Source organism: Microcaecilia unicolor, chromosome 3 (genome assembly GCF_901765095.1).
Source record: "Microcaecilia unicolor chromosome 3, aMicUni1.1, whole genome shotgun sequence".
NCBI classification, from domain to species: Eukaryota; Metazoa; Chordata; class Amphibia; order Gymnophiona; family Siphonopidae; genus Microcaecilia; species Microcaecilia unicolor.
In genome coordinates this window covers 102,944,355-102,965,524 of record NC_044033.1, presented here as the reverse complement: position 1 = coordinate 102,965,524, position 21,170 = coordinate 102,944,355, and the positions used below count along the sequence as shown (strand labels likewise).

The window sequence follows — 21,170 nt, the reverse complement described above, 5'->3', positions numbered from 1 at the left end:
TTCCGCAGTCTAAAAATGTAAATCAAAATGCTCCAGGTTGAGTTGCTTTTGTCTGTTACAAAAACTACTGCTTTGAAATCGACATACCACTGCTTTGGTTCTGGCAGTCATCAGTAATTAGCTAAGTAGTGGTTTTTCATCAGTGTGTTCGGAAGCAGACTGAGACAGACAGCATCTTTATTTTTGTGGGGTTGGAAATGCAGGCTGTTCTATGAAAATATCAGTAGTAGACTGCTGCTGCTGTTCATCTTGTGTGGGCCTGTATGGTACCATCAACACCTTGCCTTCTCAAGCCCCTGGTGCAGGACAGTGAACACGACAGCTGCCATCGCTATCGTTCAGACTATTAAGAAAAATCTATTGTATTGAAAATATTTAAACCAAAGGTTGAGCTGTTGCTGTTCCTTCTTGCTATTTTGCATATTTGTTTGAAATTTTTAGCACACTGATGCCTTAATAGCCTTGTGGGCTTGTTTTAAGCGGTGCAGTTCGGTGCCTTGCTCAGTCTGTCCTTAGATTTCAGAAATGCACACTGTTTTTTTACCATCGCTACAAATGAAATGGTTCCCAATTATTTTGTGAATTCTATTAGAGTACTTTTCCCCTGTAATGGAAAATACCTATTTTAGTAGGGTGCAAAGCTTAGATTTAATAGCATTCTACCTTTCTTTTAGTGCCAGTTTTATAGAACCAGTGATCTGATAGTAATATTGGTCACAAGGGGGCTTTCTTACTTGCTGTATTAAAAACACTGTGGAAGATCATGGATGGAATACCAAATTTACCATTTCACTATCCTGTCACTTATCTTTTTTTTTTTTTTGGTCTTTCACTTATACTGTCAGACAGCTATGTTGATACCTTTGTCAAATTTTCAGGTTGGCAACTTTAGACTCTCAATGCACTTTTCCTGCGTAATAATTTTTAAAAAATAAAAAATGGAAGAGATTTAACTAGGACTCCTTCGATTGTTGTGGAATAGAGCCGATAAGGAAAAAAATACTTGGATAAATGTATTATTAAAGATAAGAAATCTACCTATTCAGATCTAAAATGTTTATAGAGTATAAACCATGGTCTTAGAATTTTTGCTATCATGGAAAAGATATTCCTTCTGATACTGCATAATTGCCTCCCCAGACTCCTTTATCATCTCCTAATACCAGTTTCAATTCTTAGGGCAGCCCGTCGCCAGCAGGAGGAATTAAACGGAAAGCAGAAGACAGTGACAGTGAACCGGAGCCAGAGGATAACATCAGGTGAAGACATTTTTTTGTAGCACTCTGTTAGCAAATTGCTGAAATAGATGCAGCCTAATTAATGCCATTTAGCTTAGAGTAGCAGTGCCTTCTGATGCTTTACTGTGATCTTTTTATCCACCAGTAATTAATGTGGAGGGTTAGAATATTCAGTAAATTCCAGTGAGATGAGTAAACTATAGCTGTTAAGTCTAAGTATCTAGATTAGTATGCATGCTGGTTTTCATTCTCTGAGCCTCTTCTCCCTTTGAGACCAAGCTCAAGATTGGCAAGACATTCAGTGTTTAGCTTTGATTATGTGATCAGAATTCTACTATTTTACAATGTAATTTGTAAACTATTTAACCTATTCAGTTACAGTGGTGATAGCTGATTATTTGAATGGTATAGGCCAGAGCCCTTATTTTTTGAGGCTGGGTCTCCAGAATTGGACTCCATGAGTCTCTCCCTGCTCTCTAAAATCAGTTCATTGATTCTCAAGCTCTGTATCAGTGCAGACAAGCTTTGCCTTTCCTTTTCTCTGGAGTTTCTCGTACCCATTATTTTTCCTTCTTTTGTCTTTCTGTATCTTTTGTTCCTTTCCCTTCTACTATTCATCTCTTTTGTTTCTCACAATTGTTCTTATTCCTCACCCCTCCAACTTCTACATGCTCCCTCTACCTTTCATCCCTTCCACTCTTTGACCTTACTAAATATTTCATCTCTCATATTAACTCTTCCGCTTTCACTTCCATTGCCCTGTCTGTAGCTGCCTATATGGCACTCCTGTTTCCTAACTCTTCTCCCCATACCTCTTAAGATACTCCTCTTTTAGCATTAGGACTAGAAAATCTGACTCAACCAGCCATGGCATTATACTTCCTTAAAACAAATTTCAATGAGTTTGCGACAATTATTACATAATAATTAAAATGAATTGTTCACAGATTCCTTCTGTTTACTAAGCCATGTGGCAAAGCCGACCCAGCCCATTCAAAGTGAATGGGCTTTGTCAGCATTATGCACAGCAGCCGCTAGCTCGGCTTAGTAAATGGGGAGGTGAATACAGTGGGGGAAATAAGTATTTGATCCCTTGCTGATTTTGTAAGTTTGCCCACTGACAAAGACATGAGCAGCCCATAATTGAAGGGTAGGTTATTGGTAACAGTGAGAGATAGCACATCACAAATTAAATCCGGAAAATCACATTGTGGAAAGTATATGAATTTATTTGCATTCTGCAGAGGGAAATAAGTATTTGATCCCCCACCAACCAGTAAGAGATCTGGCCCCTACAGACCAGGTAGATGCTCCAAATCAACTCGTTACCTGCATGACAGACAGCTGTCGGCAATGGTCACCTGTATGAAAGACACCTGTCCACAGACTCAGTGAATCAGTCAGACTCTAACCTCTACAAAATGGAAAAGAGCAAGGAGCTGTCTAAGGATGTCAGGTACAAGATCATACACCTGCACAAGGCTGGAATGGGCTACAAAACCATCAGTAAGACGCTGGGCGAGAAGGAGACAACTGTTGGTGCCATAGTAAGAAAATGGAAGAAGTACAAAATGACTGTCAATCGACAAAGATCTGGGGCTCCACGCAAAATCTCACCTCGTGGGGTATCCTTGATCATGAGGAAGGTTAGAAATCAGCCTACAACTACAAGGGGGGAACTTGTCAATGATCTCAAGGCAGCTGGGACCACTGTCACCACGAAAACCATTGGTAACACATTACGACATAACGGATTGCAATCCTGCAGTGCCCGCAAGGTCCCCCTGCTCCGGAAGGCACATGTGACGGCCCGTCTGAAGTTTGCCAGTGAACACCTGGATGATGCCGAGAGTGATTGGGAGAAGGTGCTGTGGTCAGATGAGACAAAAATTGAGCTCTTTGGCATGAACTCAACTCGCCGTGTTTGGAGGAAGAGAAATGCTGCCTATGACCCAAAGAACACCGTCCCCACTGTCAAGCATGGAGGTGGAAATGTTATGTTTTAGGGGTGTTTCTCTGCTAAGGGCACAGGACTACTTCACCGCATCAATGGGAGAATGGATGGGGCCATGTACCGTACAATTCTGAGTGACAACCTCCTTCCCTCCACCAGGGCCTTAAAAATGGGTCGTGGCTGGGTCTTCCAGCACGACAATGACCCAAAACATACAGCCAAGGCAACAAAGGAGTGGCTCAGGAAGAAGCACATTAGGGTCATGGAGTGGCCTAGCCAGTCACCAGACCTTAATCCCATTGAAAATTTATGGAGGGAGCTGAAGCTGCGAGTTGCCAAGCGACAGCCCAGAACTCTTAATGATTTAGAGATGATCTGCAAAGAGGAGTGGACCAAAATTCCTCCTGACGTGTGCAAACCTCATCATCAACTACAGAAGACGTCTGACCGCTGTGCTTGCCAACAAGGGTTTTGCCACCAAGTATTAGGTCTTGTTTGCCAGAGGGATTAAATACTTATTTCCCTCTGCAGAATGCAAATAAATTCATATACTTTCCACAATGTGATTTTCCGGATTTAATTTGTGATGTGCTATCTCTCACTGTTACCAATAACCTACCCTTCAATTATGGGCTGCTCATGTCTTTGTCAGTGGGCAAACTTACAAAATCAGCAAGGGATCAAATACTTATTTCCCCCACTGTATGTACAGTGATGTGAAAAAGTTCCCCCCTCCTAATTTTTCCGTATTATTGCATATGAAACTGAGTGGTTTCTGATCTTTAAACAAAATACAGTTCTGTATTAAACGAAAGGAACCTGATTAAACAAAATACAGTTCTGTATTAAACGAAAGGAACCTGATTAAACATAACACGGTTTTTAAATTACTTCATTTATTTAAGGAAGAAAGTTATCCAACAGCCATATCACCCATGTGAAAAAGTAACAGCGCCCTAAACTTAATAACTGCTTGCATCAACTTTAGTAGCAATAATTGCAACCAAATGCTTCCTATAATTTTGATATCAGTCTTTCATATCACTGTTAAGGAATTTTAGCCCACTCTTCTTTGCAGAACTGCTTTTCTTAGGTTTTTGTGCATGAACTGCTTGCTTCAGGTCCCGCCACAGCATCTCTACTGGGTTCAAGTCAGGTCAGGACTTAATGTTGTTTCTCCTCAGCAGTTTAGATGTAGACTTGCTTTTGCATTTTGGATCATTATCTTGCTTTAGCTTCAGCGCACGGACAAATGGCTGGATATTGTCCTAAAAAGGTTTTTGGTACAGGTCAGAATTAATGGTTTTTCCAGCAGTGGCACGTTTTTCAGGTACTGAGGGGGGGTCTTTTACTAAAGGTTAGCTAGAGTTTTTTGCAGCAGGTCCCATTATATTCCTATGGGCCCTGCTGCAGATAACTAGAGCTAATCTTTAGTAAAAGATCCCCTGAGGCAACAAAGCATCCTCGCACCATCACACCACCACCACCATGTTTGACTGTTGGTATGATGATCTTACTGTAGAATGCTGTGTTTGCTTTACACCAAACGTTATCCCAGAAGGCTTGGGGATCAGCCAGGTGTATGTTAATATTGGTTAGGACTGGTTTTTGCCTTGCTAGTCTCCCATGAATCCCATTTTTGCCCAGTCTTCCTTATTGTGAAGTCTTGAGCACTGACCATAGCTGAAGCTAGAGAGGTCTGCAGTTCTTTGGATGTCCTGGGATTTCCTGGATGAGTTCTCGCTGCTCTCTTAGAATAGTGGCTAGCCTATCAAAATTACTCCCAAGTCTTCTCTATTTAGAGATAATGGCTTTCACTCCCAGAGCTTTAGAAATGGCTTTGTAACCCTTTCTAGATTGATAAAATAACTCATCTTTTCTTTAATTTCCTTTGATCATGGTTTAGTTTTCTTGTAAGTTTCAATATATAGTGGGGTTTAGAGTCAACAGGGCTGGCTTGCAGTCAAGCCTGTCAGTGTTCAGTCAGCTGAATCTAATTATCAACTAAATTTGGTCAGTTGGTTGATGAAGTAACTAAGGGGGCAGTTACTTTTTTCATGGATAATATGGATGTCTAAAATTTTTATTCCTTAAATTAATGAAGAAGTAATTTAAAAACTGTGTTATGGGTTTACTCACATTCCCTTTGTCTAATATTTAGGTTTTGTTTAAAGATCAGAAAACATTCAGTGTGACATATATACAATAATAGGTTTTCCTCCTTTTGGGTTCCTATGGCATATTCTTTTAATATTTTTATTGGTGCTTCCCTGTTTGGAGAAGGGAGACTATCCCAATAGTCTGCCGAACTGCTTGATTGATAAGAGGAGAAAGATGGTTGCTACCAAATTGGGTGGGTCTTTTATTAAAGCTTAGCTCGAGATATCTGCAGCAGGGCCCATTTTATTCCTATGGGCCCTCCTGCAGATATCTCAAGCTAAGCTTTAGTAAGATTCCCCCTGGGAGATATTGCAGCATTGTGTCCTGACTGATGAGTTGTGAGCCCTTGGGTCCCCCAGGAGAGAGTAAGGAATGCCTCAATGTTCCCCCAAAGGACAGCCGAGCACCCCGAGACTTCACCTGCGGCGACCACCGTTCACCAGGGGTTGAGCCCCCAGCTGCAGGTGGCCAACGGGACTTCCGGATCCGCGGGGGTGGACGGACTGACCGGACACCAGGGGACTAGCCTCCCAACCCCAGCAAGGGAGAGGAGCAGGCAAGGTGAGCAGCGTAGTCCAGGGACAGGCAGGAGGTCAAGGCAGGCGGCGAGTAGAGTAGTCCAGGGACAGGCAGGAGGTCAAAACAGGCGACAAGCAAAGTAGTCCAGGAGCCTCACGAAACAGAAGCCGAAGCAATATGCCTGCAGGAGGCTATGCCTTAAATACTACCAGTGATCAGCAAGCGAGCCTCAGCTGACAGGGGTGGAGACTTCGGATGATCTCCCTCAAGGAACCCTTTGGAGTGGTTCAAGGCCGGTCTTCAGGTGGAGCCTTGGTTCCAACCACCCAATCAGGGTCCCCCAGGGCGGGGTCTTGGTTCCTGCGTTCACTAGGCGGAAGAGACGCTGGCTCCAGGTTCCCGGAGCAAGCGTGGATTCCATAGCCGGCGATGGAGAACTGGAAGTCACAGTAGGCCGGTCTTCGGCCGCAGTCTCGGCGGCGGCCAGCCCTCGCTCTTGGCCGGTATCGCTTCGAGACCGGAATGGCCGGCCATCAGGGCGAGGAGCAGGCACATCGCCCGGCGACGGGGTCAAGGCCGGCCATGGCCGCGGGCCGGCCTCTAGGTGAGCACAGACAGAGTTAGCGAGGGATGTGACACATTGTTTATCATTAGGCTTATGTCCTGTAAGATTGTGTATAATTACAGACATACCTGCCACCGGAAAAAATATGTTCATCGTAAGGGTGTTAGAGTGGAAAATTTAGTGAAAGTTCAATCTTCTGTAGCTAATCAGAATGAGTTTCTGCCTATCCCTTGTACATATCTGAACGTTAGATCAGCATTTATGCTTGGCTCATCAGAGATTGGTTGAGTGATTCTCAACCTGGCTTAACTTTTTTGATTGAGACCTGGTTCCAATCTCAGGATGACCCTGTAGTAAATGAGATGTGTCCAGGTGGTTATAAAATACTTTATGCTTCGCTCTAACTGTACAGATGGAGGATTAGCTGTGATTTATAAAGAATTCTTGAGTGTATATCTGTATGTAATTCTTTTAATTTCCATGAATTCGAAATTTTTTCTTTTACTGTGGAGGATTCTTCTTTACAAGAAACATCGAAGCTCATCCTGTTTTATCATCCTCCAGGCAACTAGTTTAATGAGTTTGTGGCAAATGAAATTTTAGATACTAAATTTTGTCTTTTAATAGGGGATATTAATTTACATTTAGACTGGGGAGAGAGATTGCAACCTCATTTTCTTTTTTAAATTCTATTGAATTTGTTATACCGGATTATTGTATGGGAGAGGTCACAAATTGGATGTATTTTCTTTGACAAACACTTTGTCAAGGTTTTGGCAAATCAAAGAATGGAAATGGAGTTCTGTTATATGGTCTGACCATTTGAAACTAGAATTTATATTGGAAATATTTATCTCAAAAAGTCATGACTAATGAGCTTGAGCAAGTTCATTACTCGGGGTAAAATTGAAGGATAAACGTTTTGAAAAATATTTAGATGGATTTTTGCATCAAGTTAAGAGTGACCCTGCTATGTTGTGAAAACATTGGAATAAGCATTGTGGTTTGATTTTAGATAATATTACTCCTCTGAAATAAAGAGCCAAAAAAAGAGTTGGTATCGCTACTCGGCTTAATGAAGAATTACTTTATTTAAAGAGATCTTGTTGAAGGTTGGCATGTATTTAGCTTAAAATTAACTCAGTCAAGAATAAGCAGAATTGCAGAGAACAAATTAATATTTATAAAAATGTAATGAAATCTACCAAAAAAGCAATATTATTCTAAATTAGTAGATTTAGAGGGAAAGAACCCAAAGCTTCTTTTCAATATAGTTGACCAGTTATTACATGCAGGGAAAGTGACTCAATATCAAAAGGAAGATAGACCGCCATCTCAGCAATTAGCGGAATTCTTTGAATCTAAAATAGATAAGATATGTTCATTACTTCCTAACATCTGCATGGATAGAGTTATGAGTTGTTCATCAAATTTAAATGTTTCTGGTGATTGAATATGGACATCTTTTAACTTGACTGACTTAGAGGAAACTAAAAGGCTGTTGTTGAAATACTCTTCTCACTGTACCTTGGACATTAGTCCTAAACTTCTCCAGAAGGCTTTTTGAAATGGCTGATGGTTTGGCTTAACTTATGCCTTGTTTAAGGGCATTATCTTAGGTTATCTGGGTCATATAATTTTAACACTAATTTTAAAAAATTTGACTGGATCTAAAGTCCAGGTTAGTAATTATAGACCAGTGGCATCTATCCATCTGTTTGCCAAGATTTTAGAGGTGTTAGTCAAACTGCAACTCGTGATGTACTTAGCTCAGTAAAATATCCTTTCTTCCTCTCAGTTGGGATTTAGAAAGGATTTTAGTACTGAGACAGCTTTGTGCCCTGGTAACAGAAATGAAATACTGGCTTGCAGAGGTGTTCAGGTGCTGCTGATTCAGTTTGATTTGTCTGCAGCATGTGATGTGATTGATCATGAATTGCTTATATGGCCACTAGATGGGATAGATATAACAGGACCAGTCTTAAATTGCTGTAGGGGGTTTCTGACCCTCAGATCTTATCAGGTTAAAATGAGAGATGAGTTTTCTGCTTCATGGGCTCCAAGGTTTGGTGTCTCCCAGGGATCTCCCTTATCACCTATTATCTCTATATATAAAAGGCACCACCAGCGTTCTAATGAAGCCTCCAGCCGGAAGTGTGAAGCGCCAGAGATGTCCGGTTTCCCCATGAGTGAAGGAAAACAGCACAGCACAAAATCCCTCTCTCTGTAACAGAGGGGGGAGGAGAGAGAGACGCCCTCACTCTCTCTGTAACACAAACACAGCACAGCAGGAAACTTAACACTGAAGGACTGGACTCGGAGGGGGGAGGGGAAGGGGACAGACAGCACAGGGGAAGGGAGAGAGGGCAGAGGGCAGAGACACACTCACTCCCACATGCACACTCTGAAGAAAACTCATCCCTCATAAAACAGACAAAAGTATCAACTCCATGCATGTTCAAATAAATATGTCTTCAGAAATTTACAATCTCTACTGTTTAAATTGATAGCTCAGGCTTTGATTTCTTGGTCAGGTCCAATGCTGAAATAATATGGGCTTCTCCCAGCATCTCCATCAATTCATCCACTCTGAGAATCAGATAGGCCTCAAGTTTGGACATTGCATTAAACCTTCTGTATTTCTCCGAGGACAAGCAGGCTGCTTGTTCTCACAACTAGGTTGACGTCCACGGCAGCCCCCTCCAACCGGAAGAAAACTTTGCGGGAGGTCCCGCACGCAGGGCACGCCCACCGCGCATGCACGGCCGTCTTCCCACCCGTGCGCGACCGTTTCCGCTCAGTTTCTTTCCTTTCCACGCTGGAGAGAGACGTGTTCACGTCCCTCTCTTAGTCAGCCCCGGAAACCGGATTGTGGCCCGCGGTTTTTCTTTATTAGTGTACGCGTTCGCATTATTTTTTCTTTAAAAAAAAAACGAAAAAGTTTTCCTCGTTCCTAGTCGTGAGGGCGCGTCGTCGCTGCCTTGTGGCTGCGCGGTCGTTTCTTTCTTTTTCGGGTATGCTTTTCACCGCCACCATCGACGATTTTGACTTCACTGACGCGATTTTTCCGTCGATGTCCTCGAAGGTCCCGAGCGGATTCAGGAAATGTGTGGTGGGTGCGGCCGGCAGATCTCGCAGACCAAGACTCACGCTTGGTGTCTCCAGTGCCTCGGCCTGGAGCATAATTCCAAGACGTGCACCTTGTGTCTCGGCTTCAGGAAGCAGACGCAAGTGGCGAGGCAAGTTCTGTGGGACCGTCTTTTTGGAACTTGCGCCGGCCCATCGATGTCGACGGCCGGGTCTTCGGTGCCGGTACCGATGTCAACAGCGTCGGCGCCGACTATGGCATCGACCCCAGGAGCACAGGTACCTTTGGCCCGCCGGCCTGCTGGCGACGGCGGTGGTGAGCGGCCATGCGGCCAGTCTGCCCCGGCCACTCCCGCTGCTCAGGGCCATCGGGACCGAACCCTGTCGGATCCGATACCTCGAGGCCGGGGGGGCTCCACCTCCTCCTCGTCCCTTCCGCGGAGCGCCGATGACGGGCATCGAAAGAAAGCCAAGAAGCACCGTCATCGGTCGCCCACGACATCGAGGGACGACTCGACACCCAGGAAGCGGCAGTGCCGGGAGGAGCGTTCCCCCTCGGTCGAAGAGGTGTCACTGCGCCGGTCCGCGGGTATCTCGGTACCGTCTCCTGGACCCGAGCAGCTTCCAGCACCGGCACCCACAACGGCCCCCCTGCCTTTCCCGACAGCGGGCCTCGACGAGTGCCTCCGAGTCATCCTTCCTGGAATCCTGGAAGAGCTGATGCGCTAGGCTCTACCGGCACCGGGGGTACTTGCGCCCCCGGCGCCGTTGATGGAGGCGCCGGTGGGCTCTGGCCCGATGCTGAGGCCTCCGACACCGACACCGGTGTCAACCGCCACTCAGGTGGAGTCCTCGTCGATGGAGGGAGCTTCGTCCCCGCCGGCGCGGGAGTCCACTGCTCGATGCCATCATCGAGGACGTAGTTCCTCACAGTCGAGACGGGCTCGGTTGCGGTCTGAGCTGAGAGAGCTCATGTCCGACACTGAGGAGGAGGCCTCGTGGGGGGAGGAGGAGGACCCCAGATATTTCTCCTCAGAGGAGTCTGTGGGCCTTCCCTCCGACCCCACTCCTTCACCGGAGAGGAAGCTCTCGCCTCCTGAGAGCCTCTCCTTTGCCTCTTTTGTCAGGGATATGTCTATTAGCATGCCCTTCCCCGTGGTTACTGTGGATGAGCCGAAGGCAGAGATGCTCGAAGTCCTCGACTATCCATCACCACCTAGAGAGTCTTCCACGGTGCCGTTGCACAATGTCCTTAAGGAGACACTGCTTCGGAACTGGTTGAAGCCACTATCTAATCCCACCATCCCCAAGAAAACGGAGTCCCAATACAGAATCCACTCAGACCCAGAGTTGATGCAGCCTCAATTGCCTCATGATTTGGCGGTCGTGGACTCTGCTCTCAAAAGAGCACGGAGTTCGAGGGATACCGCCTCGGCGCCCCCTGGGCGGGAGTCTCGCACTCTGGACTTGTTTGGGAGGAAGGCCTACCAATCTTCCATGCTCGTGACCCGCATCCAATCATACCAGCTCTACACGAGCATTCACATGCGGAATAATGTGCGGCAACTGGCGGACCTGGTCGACAAGCTCCCTCCGGAGCAGTCCAGGCCATTTCAGGAGGTGGTCAGGCAGCTGAAGGCGTGCAGAAAGTTCCTGTCCAGGGGTATCTATGACACCTGTGATGTGGCATCTCGAGCTGCGGCCCTCTCGAGCTGCGGCCCAAGGTATAGTGATGCGCAGACTCTCCTGGCTGCGTGCCTCTGACCTGGACAACCGTACCCAGCAGCGGCTGGCAGATGTCCCTTGCCGGGGGGGGGGGGGGGGGGGGATAACATTTTCAGCGAGAAGGTCGAGCAGTTGGTGGACCAACTACACCAGCGGGAAACCGCTCTCGACAAGCTCTCCCACTGGGCGCCTTCAGCATCCACCTCAGCAGGTGGACGTTTTTCCCGGGCCCGGCAGGCTGCACCCTACCTCTACAGCAAGCGTAGGTACACCCAGCCGGCCCGAAGGTCTACTCAGGCACAGAGACAGTCCCAGCGCACTTGTTCCCGTCAACAGCGTGCGCCTAAGCAGCCCCCTGCGCTTCCACAGCAAAAGCAGGGGACGGGCTTTTGACTGGATCCCTGGGAACATAGCCGCCATCAACGTATCCATGCCGGACGGCCTGCCGGTCGGGGGGAGGTTGAAAGTTTTTCACCAAAGGTGGCCTCTTATAACCTCCGACCAGTGGGTTCTCCAAATAGTGCGGTGCGGATACACCCTGAATTTAGTCTCCACTCCACCAAATTTCCCACCAGGAGCCCAATCCTTCAGCTCCCATCACAAGCAGGTACTTGCAGAGGAACTCTCCGCCCTTCTCAGCGCCAATGCGGTCGAGCCCGTGCCACCCGGGCAGGAAGGGCAGGGATTCTATTCCAGGTACTTCCTTGTGGAAAAGAAAACTGGGGGGATGCGCCCCATCCTAGACCTCAGAGGCCTGAACAAGTATCTGGTGCGAGAAAAGTTCAGGCTGCTTTCCTTGGGCACCCTTCTCCCCATGATTCAGAAAGACGATTGGCTTTGTTCCCTGGATTTAAAGGATGTTTATACTTATATCTCGATACTGCCAGCCCACAGACAGTATCTCCGATTCCGTCTGGGGACACGTCACTTTCAGTATTGTGTGCTACCCTTTGGGCTCGCCTCTGCACCACGGGTGTTCACGAAGTGTCTCGTGGTGGTTGCGGCGTACCTACGCAAGCTGGGGGTGCACGTGTTCCTGTATCTTGACGATTGGCTGGTGAAGAGCACCTCAGAGGCAGGAGCTCTTCGGTCCATGCAGTGTACTATTCACCTTCTGGAGCTGCTGGGGTTTGTGATAAATTACCTGAAGTCCCATCTCCAGCCAGTTCAATCTCTGGAATTCATAGGAGCTGTGCTGAATTCACAGACGGCTCAGGCCTATCTTCCCGAGGCGAGGGCTCAGATTCTCCTGTCCCTCGCTTCCCAGACCAGAGCGTCTCAGCAGATCACAGCTCGGCAGATGTTGAGACTCCTGGGCCATATGGCCTCTACGGTCCATGTGATTCCCAGGGCTCGTCTTCACATGAGATCTGCTCAATGGACCCTAGCTTCCCAGTGGTGCCAAGCCACCGGGAATCTAGAAGATGTCATCCTCCTGTCCTTCAGTTGCCGCGCTTCGCTGCACTGGTGGACAAATCGAACCAATTTGACCCTGGGACGTCCATTCCAAATTCTGCAGCCCACGAAGGTGCTGACGACGTTTGCATCTCGCCTGGGGCGGGGAGCTCGTGTCGATGGGCTCCACACCCAGGGGGTGTGGTCCCCCCCAGGAACAAGATCTTCAGATCAACCTCCTGGAGCTCCGAGCAGTCTGGATCGCACTGAAGGCCTTCAGGGATCGGCTGTCCTACCAAATCATCCAAATTCGGGCAGACAATCAGGTTGCAATGTATTACATCAACAAGCAGGGGGGCACCGGATCTCGCCCTCTGTGTCAGGAAGCCGTCAGGATGTGGCGTTGGGCCTGCCAGTTTGGCATGCTTCTCCAAGCCATATACCTGGCAGGCGTAAACAACAGTCTGGCTGACAGGCTGAGCAGAGTCATGCAACCGCACGAGTGGTCGCTCCATTCCAGAGTGGTACACAAGATCTTCCGAGAGTGGGGCACCCCCTCGGTGGACCTTTTCCCCTCTCAGACCAATCATAAGCTGCCTCTGTTCTGTTCCAGACTACAGGCACACGGCAGACTGGCGTCGGATGCCTTTCTCCTCCATTGGGGGAACGGCCTCCTGTATGCTTATCCTCCCATACCTTTGGTGGGGAAGACCTTACTGAAGCTCTAGCAAGACCACGGCACCATGATTCTGATAGCGCCTTTTTGGCCCCATCAGATCTGGTTCCCTCTTCTTCTGGAGTTGTCCTCCGAAGAACCGTGGAGATTGGAGTGTTTTCCGACTCTCATTTCGCAGAACGAAGGACCACTTCTGCACCCCAACCTTCAGTCTCTGGCTCTCATGGCCTGGATGTTGAGGGCGTAGACTTTGCTTCGTTGGGTCTGTCTGAGGGAGTCTCCCGTGTCTTGCTTGCTTCTCGAAAGGATTCCACTAAAAAGAGTTACTTTTTCAAGTGGAGGAGGTTTGTCGTTTGGTGTGAGAGCAAGGCCCTAGAACCTCGTTCTTGTCCTGCACAGAACCTGCTTGAATACCTTCTGCACTTATCAGAGTCTGGTCTCAAGACCAACTCAGTAAGGAATCACCTTAGTGCAATTAGTGCTTACCATTATCGTGTAGAGGGTAAAGCCATCTCTGGAGAGCCTTTAGTCGTTCGATTCATTAGAGGCTTGCTTTTGTCAAAGCCCCCTGTCAAGCCTCCTGCAGTGTCATGGGATCTCAACATCGTCCTCACCCAGCTGATGAAACCTTCTTTTGAGCCACTGAATTCATGCCATCTGAAGTACTTGACCTGGAAGGTCATTTTCTTGGTGGCAGTTACTTCAGCTCGTAGAGTCAGTGAGCTTCAAGCCCTGGTAGCTCATGCTCCTTATACTAAATTTCATCATAACAGAGTAGTACTCCGCACTCACCCTAAGTTCCTGCCAAAGGTGGTGTCGGAGTTCCATCTTAACCCAGTCAATTGTCTTGCCAACATTCTTTCCCAGACCGCATACCCGCCCTGCTGAACGTCAGTTGCACACATTAGACTGCAAGCGAGTGTTGGCCTTCTATCTGGAGCGGACACAGCCCCACAGACAGTCCGCCCAATTGTTTATTTCTTTCGACCCCAATAGGAAGGGGGTCGCTGTCAGGAAACGCACCATCTCCAATTGGCTAGCAGATTGCATTTCCTTCACTTACGCCCAGACTGGGCTGATTCTTGAGGGTCATGTCACGGCTCATAGTGTTAGAGCCATGGCAGCGTCAGTGGCCCACTTGAAGTCAGCCACTATTGAAGAGATTTGCAAGGCTGCGACGTGGTCATCGGTCCACACATTCACATCATATTACTGCCTCCAGCAGGATACCCGACGCGACAGTCGGTTTGGGCAGTCGGTGCTGCAGAATCTGTTTGGGGTTTGAATCCAACTCCACCCTCCAGGACTGGATTTATTCTGTTCAGGCTGCACTCTCAGTTAGTTGTTCTTCGTAGGTCAATTTCTGTTATGCCCTCGCCGTTGCGAGGTTCAGTTGACCTGGGTTCTTGTTTTGAGTGAGCCTGAGAGCTAGGGATACCCCAGTCGTGAGAACAAGCAGCCTGCTTGTCCTCGGAGAAAGTGAATGATACATACCTGTAGCAGGTGTTCTCCGAGGACAGCAAGCTGATTGTCCTCACCTACCCTCCCTCCTCCCCTTTGGAGTTGCGTTTTCCTCATTCCTTTGCTTGTCTTTCAACTAAGCGTGAACGGTCACGCACGGGCGGGAAGACGGCAGTGCATGCGCGGTGGGCGTGCCCTGCGTGCTGGACCTCCCGCAAAGTTTTCTTCCGGTTGGAGGGGGCTGCCGTGGACGTCAATCCAGTCGTGAGAACAATCAGCCTGCTGTCCTCAGAGAACACCTGCTACAGGTATGTATCATTCGCTGTCAATAGAGAACCACCTGCATCCATCTGGTTTAGGAACCAGTACAATGGAGAATGACCAGTTAGTGGTAGATTTTTCTATAACATCAAGTTCAAGCATCTCTTCCACTTCATTGACCACAGTTTGTTGTTGAGCCTCCAGAATTTGATAAGGCCTCTGTCAACCACCCCTGGTCTGTGAAAATATCATGGCACATGAGATGTGTTCGGCTAGGGAGGCTGGAGAATACATCTCTATTCTGTTGCTCTAAATCTGTTTTCTGTACAGCCAGGAGCTGATCTCCAGATGGGATATACAGAGGTTAGGATTGTGATGGGATCTCAGGCCAAAAGTCATCTCTATGGACCAGCACCATGATCATAAGAGTCCATTTCTTCAGCAAATTGATGTGGAAAATTTTTGCCTTCTTCCGTCTTATCAGGCTGGGCAAACTTGTAGCTTACAGGTCCTATTTTCTCAATAGCTTGACAGGGCTTTTTCCATTTGCATAGCAATTTGATCTTAGAAGGAGCGGAGTACTAAAACTCAATCTACAGACTGAAGATCCTTTGGACTGCTACACAATTACATGCTTGGGTTTGTTCTGCTTGGATCTTCTCCAGGCTGAGCTCTGCAACCTCCCCTGCCTTTTTCATTCATTCATCCATTTGCAATACACATTTTACTAGGTTCTAGCCTGGACTGGGTTCCTTCTCCCAGATTTTCTCCGATAACATCCAGGATTCCTTGGAGTCACTTTCCACAATAACTCAAATGGAGAAAATCCAATTGAACTCTGGGGTGCTTCCTGGATAGCAAACAATATGTAGGAGAGTAGGGTGCCCCCAGTTCTTCCCATCTTCTGCGACAAACTTCAATATGTGCTTAATTTTTTTTCTTGAAGTGGTTGTCCAGGCTTTCAGTTTTGGGATGGTACATCAAGGTCCGAAGTGTCTCTACCTTTGTCAAGGCACAAACTTGTTTCATTGACTATGAGGATCTCTGTGGGTATTCCCATTCTTGAAAAGACCACCCACAGGGCATTTCACCACCGTGTCAGTTTTCATGTTTTCTAAAGTTGTGGCTTCCAGATAAAGGGTCATTCAATTCAGTATCACTAGAATATACTTGTTGCCTCATGCACTTTGTTCCAATTGTCCCTTGAAATCCATGGCCACTTTTTTGGATGTGGTGTCAATGATGGAAAGGGCACCAGAGGGGCAGGTCAGACCTGTGCAGAACTACTTAACTGGCAAGTCAGGCATAACTGGCAATATAACTGTACCTGTTTATGCACTCCCAGCCAGTAAAACTGGGCTAATATGTGCTCCTGGGTCTTGCCTACCCCTAAATGAACCCCTGAGCAAATGACTGTGGGCTAACTTTATTAACACTAACAGTTGGACGGAGAGTGAAAGCGCAGTTCAGTCTTCGATCCTTATTTACTGAAGCAGCCATTTGTGAAATACTGGCCATCATTGGTGGGACTTTGTGAATCCTTCTGTGAGCATAGAGAAGTTCTCAATAAGATAAGTGCTTTACTACCTTTTCATGTTAAGTTTGATTGATAATTTTAATGTGGACGTTTTTTAGCCAATGACATGAAAGAAACTGAAGTCACTGAGTTATCTGAAGCTTTTTCTTCCTACTTACTTAATTGTTTTAAGATATGTGCTTATTTAGGTTCAGACAACAACAATTGCAAGTATTGCTAGATATTTTTGTTTGTTGGGTTATTATTCCTCTCAAACCCCCTCCACTCAAGCTCCTCATCACACCATATCGTTCCTGAATTTGCCCGACAGCTTTTAATAGATGATAGTGACTTCCACTAGAAAGTCTTACAGTTTTAAATGCAGGTTGACTGGTGCAGTGAGAAGGCCATAGACCCTTTTTCCTGTCCCACACAAAAACTGCTTGAATGCCTTCTACATCTGAATTGGGTATGAAAACCAATTCCATTAAGGTATACCCTTCTCCACCACCGCCAACTCCAGGCTCCGCTCATTCTGCCTCGCCTCACCCTATGCTTGGAACAACCTTCCTGAACCCTTACGCCAAGCCCCCTCCCTGCCCGTCTTCAAGTCTTTGCTTAAAGCCCACCTCTTCAATGCTGCGTTCGGCACCTAACCCTTACCGTTCAGTGAATCCAGAATGCCCCAATTTGACTGCCCCTATCGGACCGACCGTTCACTTGTCTATTAGATTGTAAGCTCTTTGAGCAGGGACTGTCTCTCTTTGTTAAATTGTACAGCGCTGCGTAACCCTAGTAGCGCTCTAGAAATGTTAAGTAGTAGTAGTAGTAGTATACCTTAGTGCAACTGGTGCTTATCACCATCATGTAGAAGATAAGCTCATCTCTGTAGAGCATTTCGTTGTTCCTTTATGCAGGGCTTACTTTTGCTAAAGCTTCCCATCAAGTCTCTCACAATGTCATGGGGGCTCATCATATTAACCAAGCTAATAAATTCCCTTCAAGCTACTTGATACCTGTGAACTGAAGCACCTGACCTGGAAGGTCCTGTTTTTGACGGCGATAATCTTAGCAAGCAGAATGAGCAAGCTCTAGGAATTAATCTATTCTACACCAAGTTCTACAAAAACCGGGTTGCTCTGCATAGTCATCCCAAGGTAGTGTTGGAATCCCATCTTAATCAGTCTGTTGTCTGCCAACATTTTTTTCTCCCAGGTTACAGATCCATAAATGTGAAAGCACACTGCACACATTGGACTGTAAGAGAAGTTTGGCCTTCTATTTGGAGCAAACTAAAGTTCTTAGAAAATCAACTTTTTGATTCTTTTGACACTAACAGGAAGGGGGTGCTTTGGACAAATGCACACTATTTGACTGGGTAGGAGACATTTCCTTCACTCATGTCCAAGCAGGCTCAACTCTTGAGTCATTTCACAGCTCAGATCATCAGAACTATGGCAGTGTCAGTAGCCCTCCATGGAAGCAATGTGCAGGACTCCAATATGGACATCTGTTAATATATTTACATCCCATTACTACATAAGTACATAAGTAATGCCATACTGGGAAAAGACCAAGGGTCCATCGAGCCCAGCATCCTGTCCACGACAGCGGCCAATCCAGGCCAAGGGCACCTGGCAAGCTTCCCAAACGTACAAACATTCTATACATGTTATTCCTGGAATTTTGGAGTTTTCCAAGTCCGTTTAGTAGTGGTTTATGGACTTGTCCTTTAGGAAACCGTCCAACCCCTTTTTAAACTCTGCTAAGCTAACCGCCTTCACCACTTTCTCCGGCAACGAATTCCAGAGTTTAATTACACGTTGGGTGAAGAAAAATTTTCTCCGATTTGTTTTAAATTTACTACACTGTAGTTTCATCGCATGCCCCCCCCTAGTCCTAGTATTTTTGGAAAGCGTGAACAGACGCTTCACATCCACCTGTTCCACTCCACTCATTATTTTATATACCTCTATCATGTCTCCCCTCAGCCGTCTCTTCTCCAAGCTGTATAGCCCTAGCCTCCTTAGTCTTTCTTCATAGGGAAGTCGTCCCATCCCCACTATCATTTTAGTCGCCCTTCGCTGCACCTTTTCCAATTCTACTATATCTTTCTTGAGATGCGGCGACCAGAATTGAACACAATACTCAAGGTGCGGTCGCACCATGGAGCGATACAACGGCATTATAACATCCTCACACCTGTTTTCCATACCTTTCCTGATAATACCCAACATTCTATTCGCTTTCTTAGCCGCAGCAGCACACTGAGCAGAAGGTTTCAGTGTGTTATCGACGACGACACCCAGATCCCTTTCTTGGTCCGTAACTCCCAACGTGGAACCTTGCATGACGTAGCTATAATTCGGGTTCTTTTTTCCCACATGCATCACCTTGCACCTTGCACTTGCTCACATTAAACATCATCTGCCATTTAGCCAAGTACATTGGCCAGATTCTTATTTTTATTTGTATTTTTAATTACATTTCAATAATGCAAATGCAGAAATATGAAATAAAAACTAAAGCCCCTGTTTACTAAACAGTGTTATAGGCGCGTTAAAGTTTTTAATGCACGTTAACCATGTACGTGCCTACAATATCCCTATAGGCGCCTACATGGTTAGCGCACGTGCTAAGTGTAGTTGTGCTAAAAATACTAGCGCATCTTAGTAAACAGGGCCCTAAAGGAAATAATTTATCAAACTTTAAGAAACATAAATCTTCATATATAGCCCACAAATAAGGGGAAGGTGTCATACAAAGTCCATAGGAAGATGGAGTTCAAGGGAATAATAAAAGAAACACAGGAGGAAAAAAATCCCCTAATAATCTTTAAACAGGCCCTAATGGGAAACTAAGAGGAAGTCTGAACAACAGTGTGTACACCCCTTTACCCTGAAGACATAGTTGAAGCTGTGAGAGCTCAAAAAACACATACTGAGTAGTTTGATAAGAAACATAAAATTTACAAGAAAACCTAAGTTGATAAGTAGTCCCAAAAGACAAAACAGCCAAATGCATAGACAAAAACTTCTGAACTTTTTTGTTACTAGAAATTGCTCACAGCTCTTAGGTCTAAAGGTCTAAGGAGAGACGCTTCCCCCCCCCCCCCCCCCCCCCCACCCCACCCCATTGTGTTTGCCATCAGGATGTACATGTGTAAAATGACTTTCTCTTTGTCCCCCCGGTTGAATGGGTTTGACAGCATTTGCCAATAAGAGGGCAGAGAGCTCCTTGGTAAGTATTTCCTGATGTTGAGAACTTGACCACGATACTCTTGGTGGGTCATTTCGTATTTTGAATAAATGAAGATGGTATATTTGCCAAACATTTTTTGCAGCTCACTGATTTGGCGGTTATAGGGGGCCAGACATCTGTGAAAAACCATAGCCTTCTTCCTACAGGATGGTTGTGTAGCATGGATACTGGAACATTGGTTATCATCTTGTAGAGGCAGCTAAATTCCACACCTACTTTTGGCTGTGGAACTGGCTAGTTTGGACCTTCTGCTGTCTAGGACAAGAGCCAGATTATTCCCGTCATAATTGGGAAGGCCAAGATGGCAGAGGATACCTATGTCTTGGAGAGTAATCGGAGCTCCTTTGCCCTCTACTCTGATACCTTGTAGAAGAAGAGGCCAGGTTGGAAGTGGGCCTGAAGAGGGTCTTAAGGGTGTTACTATGATGATTGGTTTGGGTGGCAGCCTCCTGAACCTTGTCTCTGCCAGACCTGCTCCCCCCCCCCCCCCCCCCCCCAGCGCATGCTTGGTTTTAGTGAAATTGAGCATGCACAAGTCTTCACGCATGTTCAATTTCATTAAAACCGAGCATGCATACCATGGAGAAGCAGGGCAGACAGTGTGTCAGCAAACAGTGCTTGAGGAAGGCTTCTGCTGGCATGAGACTTGGGACTCCACACACACAGACACACACTCTTTGGGCTATGCACCTGCTTTAACAGACTGCAGTTTGAATTTCAACCAGATTATAAACCTTCTTTTACAGATCATTTCAAGCAGTTTTTGTAATTTTATTATTTACTGGTACTTTTCTGTTAGTTAATGTATTGCATTTTGGTCCTTCATTTGGCTCAGTGGATGTTAAACTGTGAATCCTAAAGTCCATAATGTGAGAACAAAATATTAGCATAATATTTTTGTAGCAGTTTTCTTTTTTTAATGCGCAGTTTCCTTGGAAAATATTTGTCATATTCTGTACATTAGTACATCACATAATCTCTAGTTTTTGTGTGTCATGGTGGATATCATTTGTTTACTATTGCTTCTTGTAGACTGTGGGAAGAAGGTTGGAAACAACGTTATTACAAGAACAAATTTGATGTGGATGCAACTGATGAGAAATTCCGCTTCAAAGTTGTACAGTCTTATGTTGAAGGACTCTGCTGGGTCCTCCGATATTATTACCAGGTATGTGAACAGTGTCTTTTCTTATTATTACTAGGTTCCCTTTAAAGAGATGGGGGAGGAGGATGTGGTACAAGGAAAGTATGTTCTCTCTTATACTCATTGTTTTCCATAGATGACAGGATTGATTAGGCACTTAAGTGGATGATGTCATCTCATGTTTTTGGAGTGGAGCAGCTCTCCCAGA

The 21,170-nt window shown here is 46.1% G+C and overlaps 1 protein-coding gene across 2 annotated transcripts in view; it reads left to right on the top strand.

Annotated features, from left to right (window-relative positions):
• XRN2 (5'-3' exoribonuclease 2) overlaps nt 1-21,170 on the top strand; it is a 363,942-nt gene that overhangs the window by 123,761 nt on the left and 219,011 nt on the right. For both annotated transcript variants that reach the window (XM_030196221.1, XM_030196223.1), the window contains exons 16-17: nt 1,180-1,259; nt 20,851-20,986. In XM_030196221.1, coding sequence (XP_030052081.1) covers nt 1,180-1,259; nt 20,851-20,986 — 216 coding nt within the window. The remainder of the gene's footprint in view (nt 1-1,179; nt 1,260-20,850; nt 20,987-21,170) is intronic.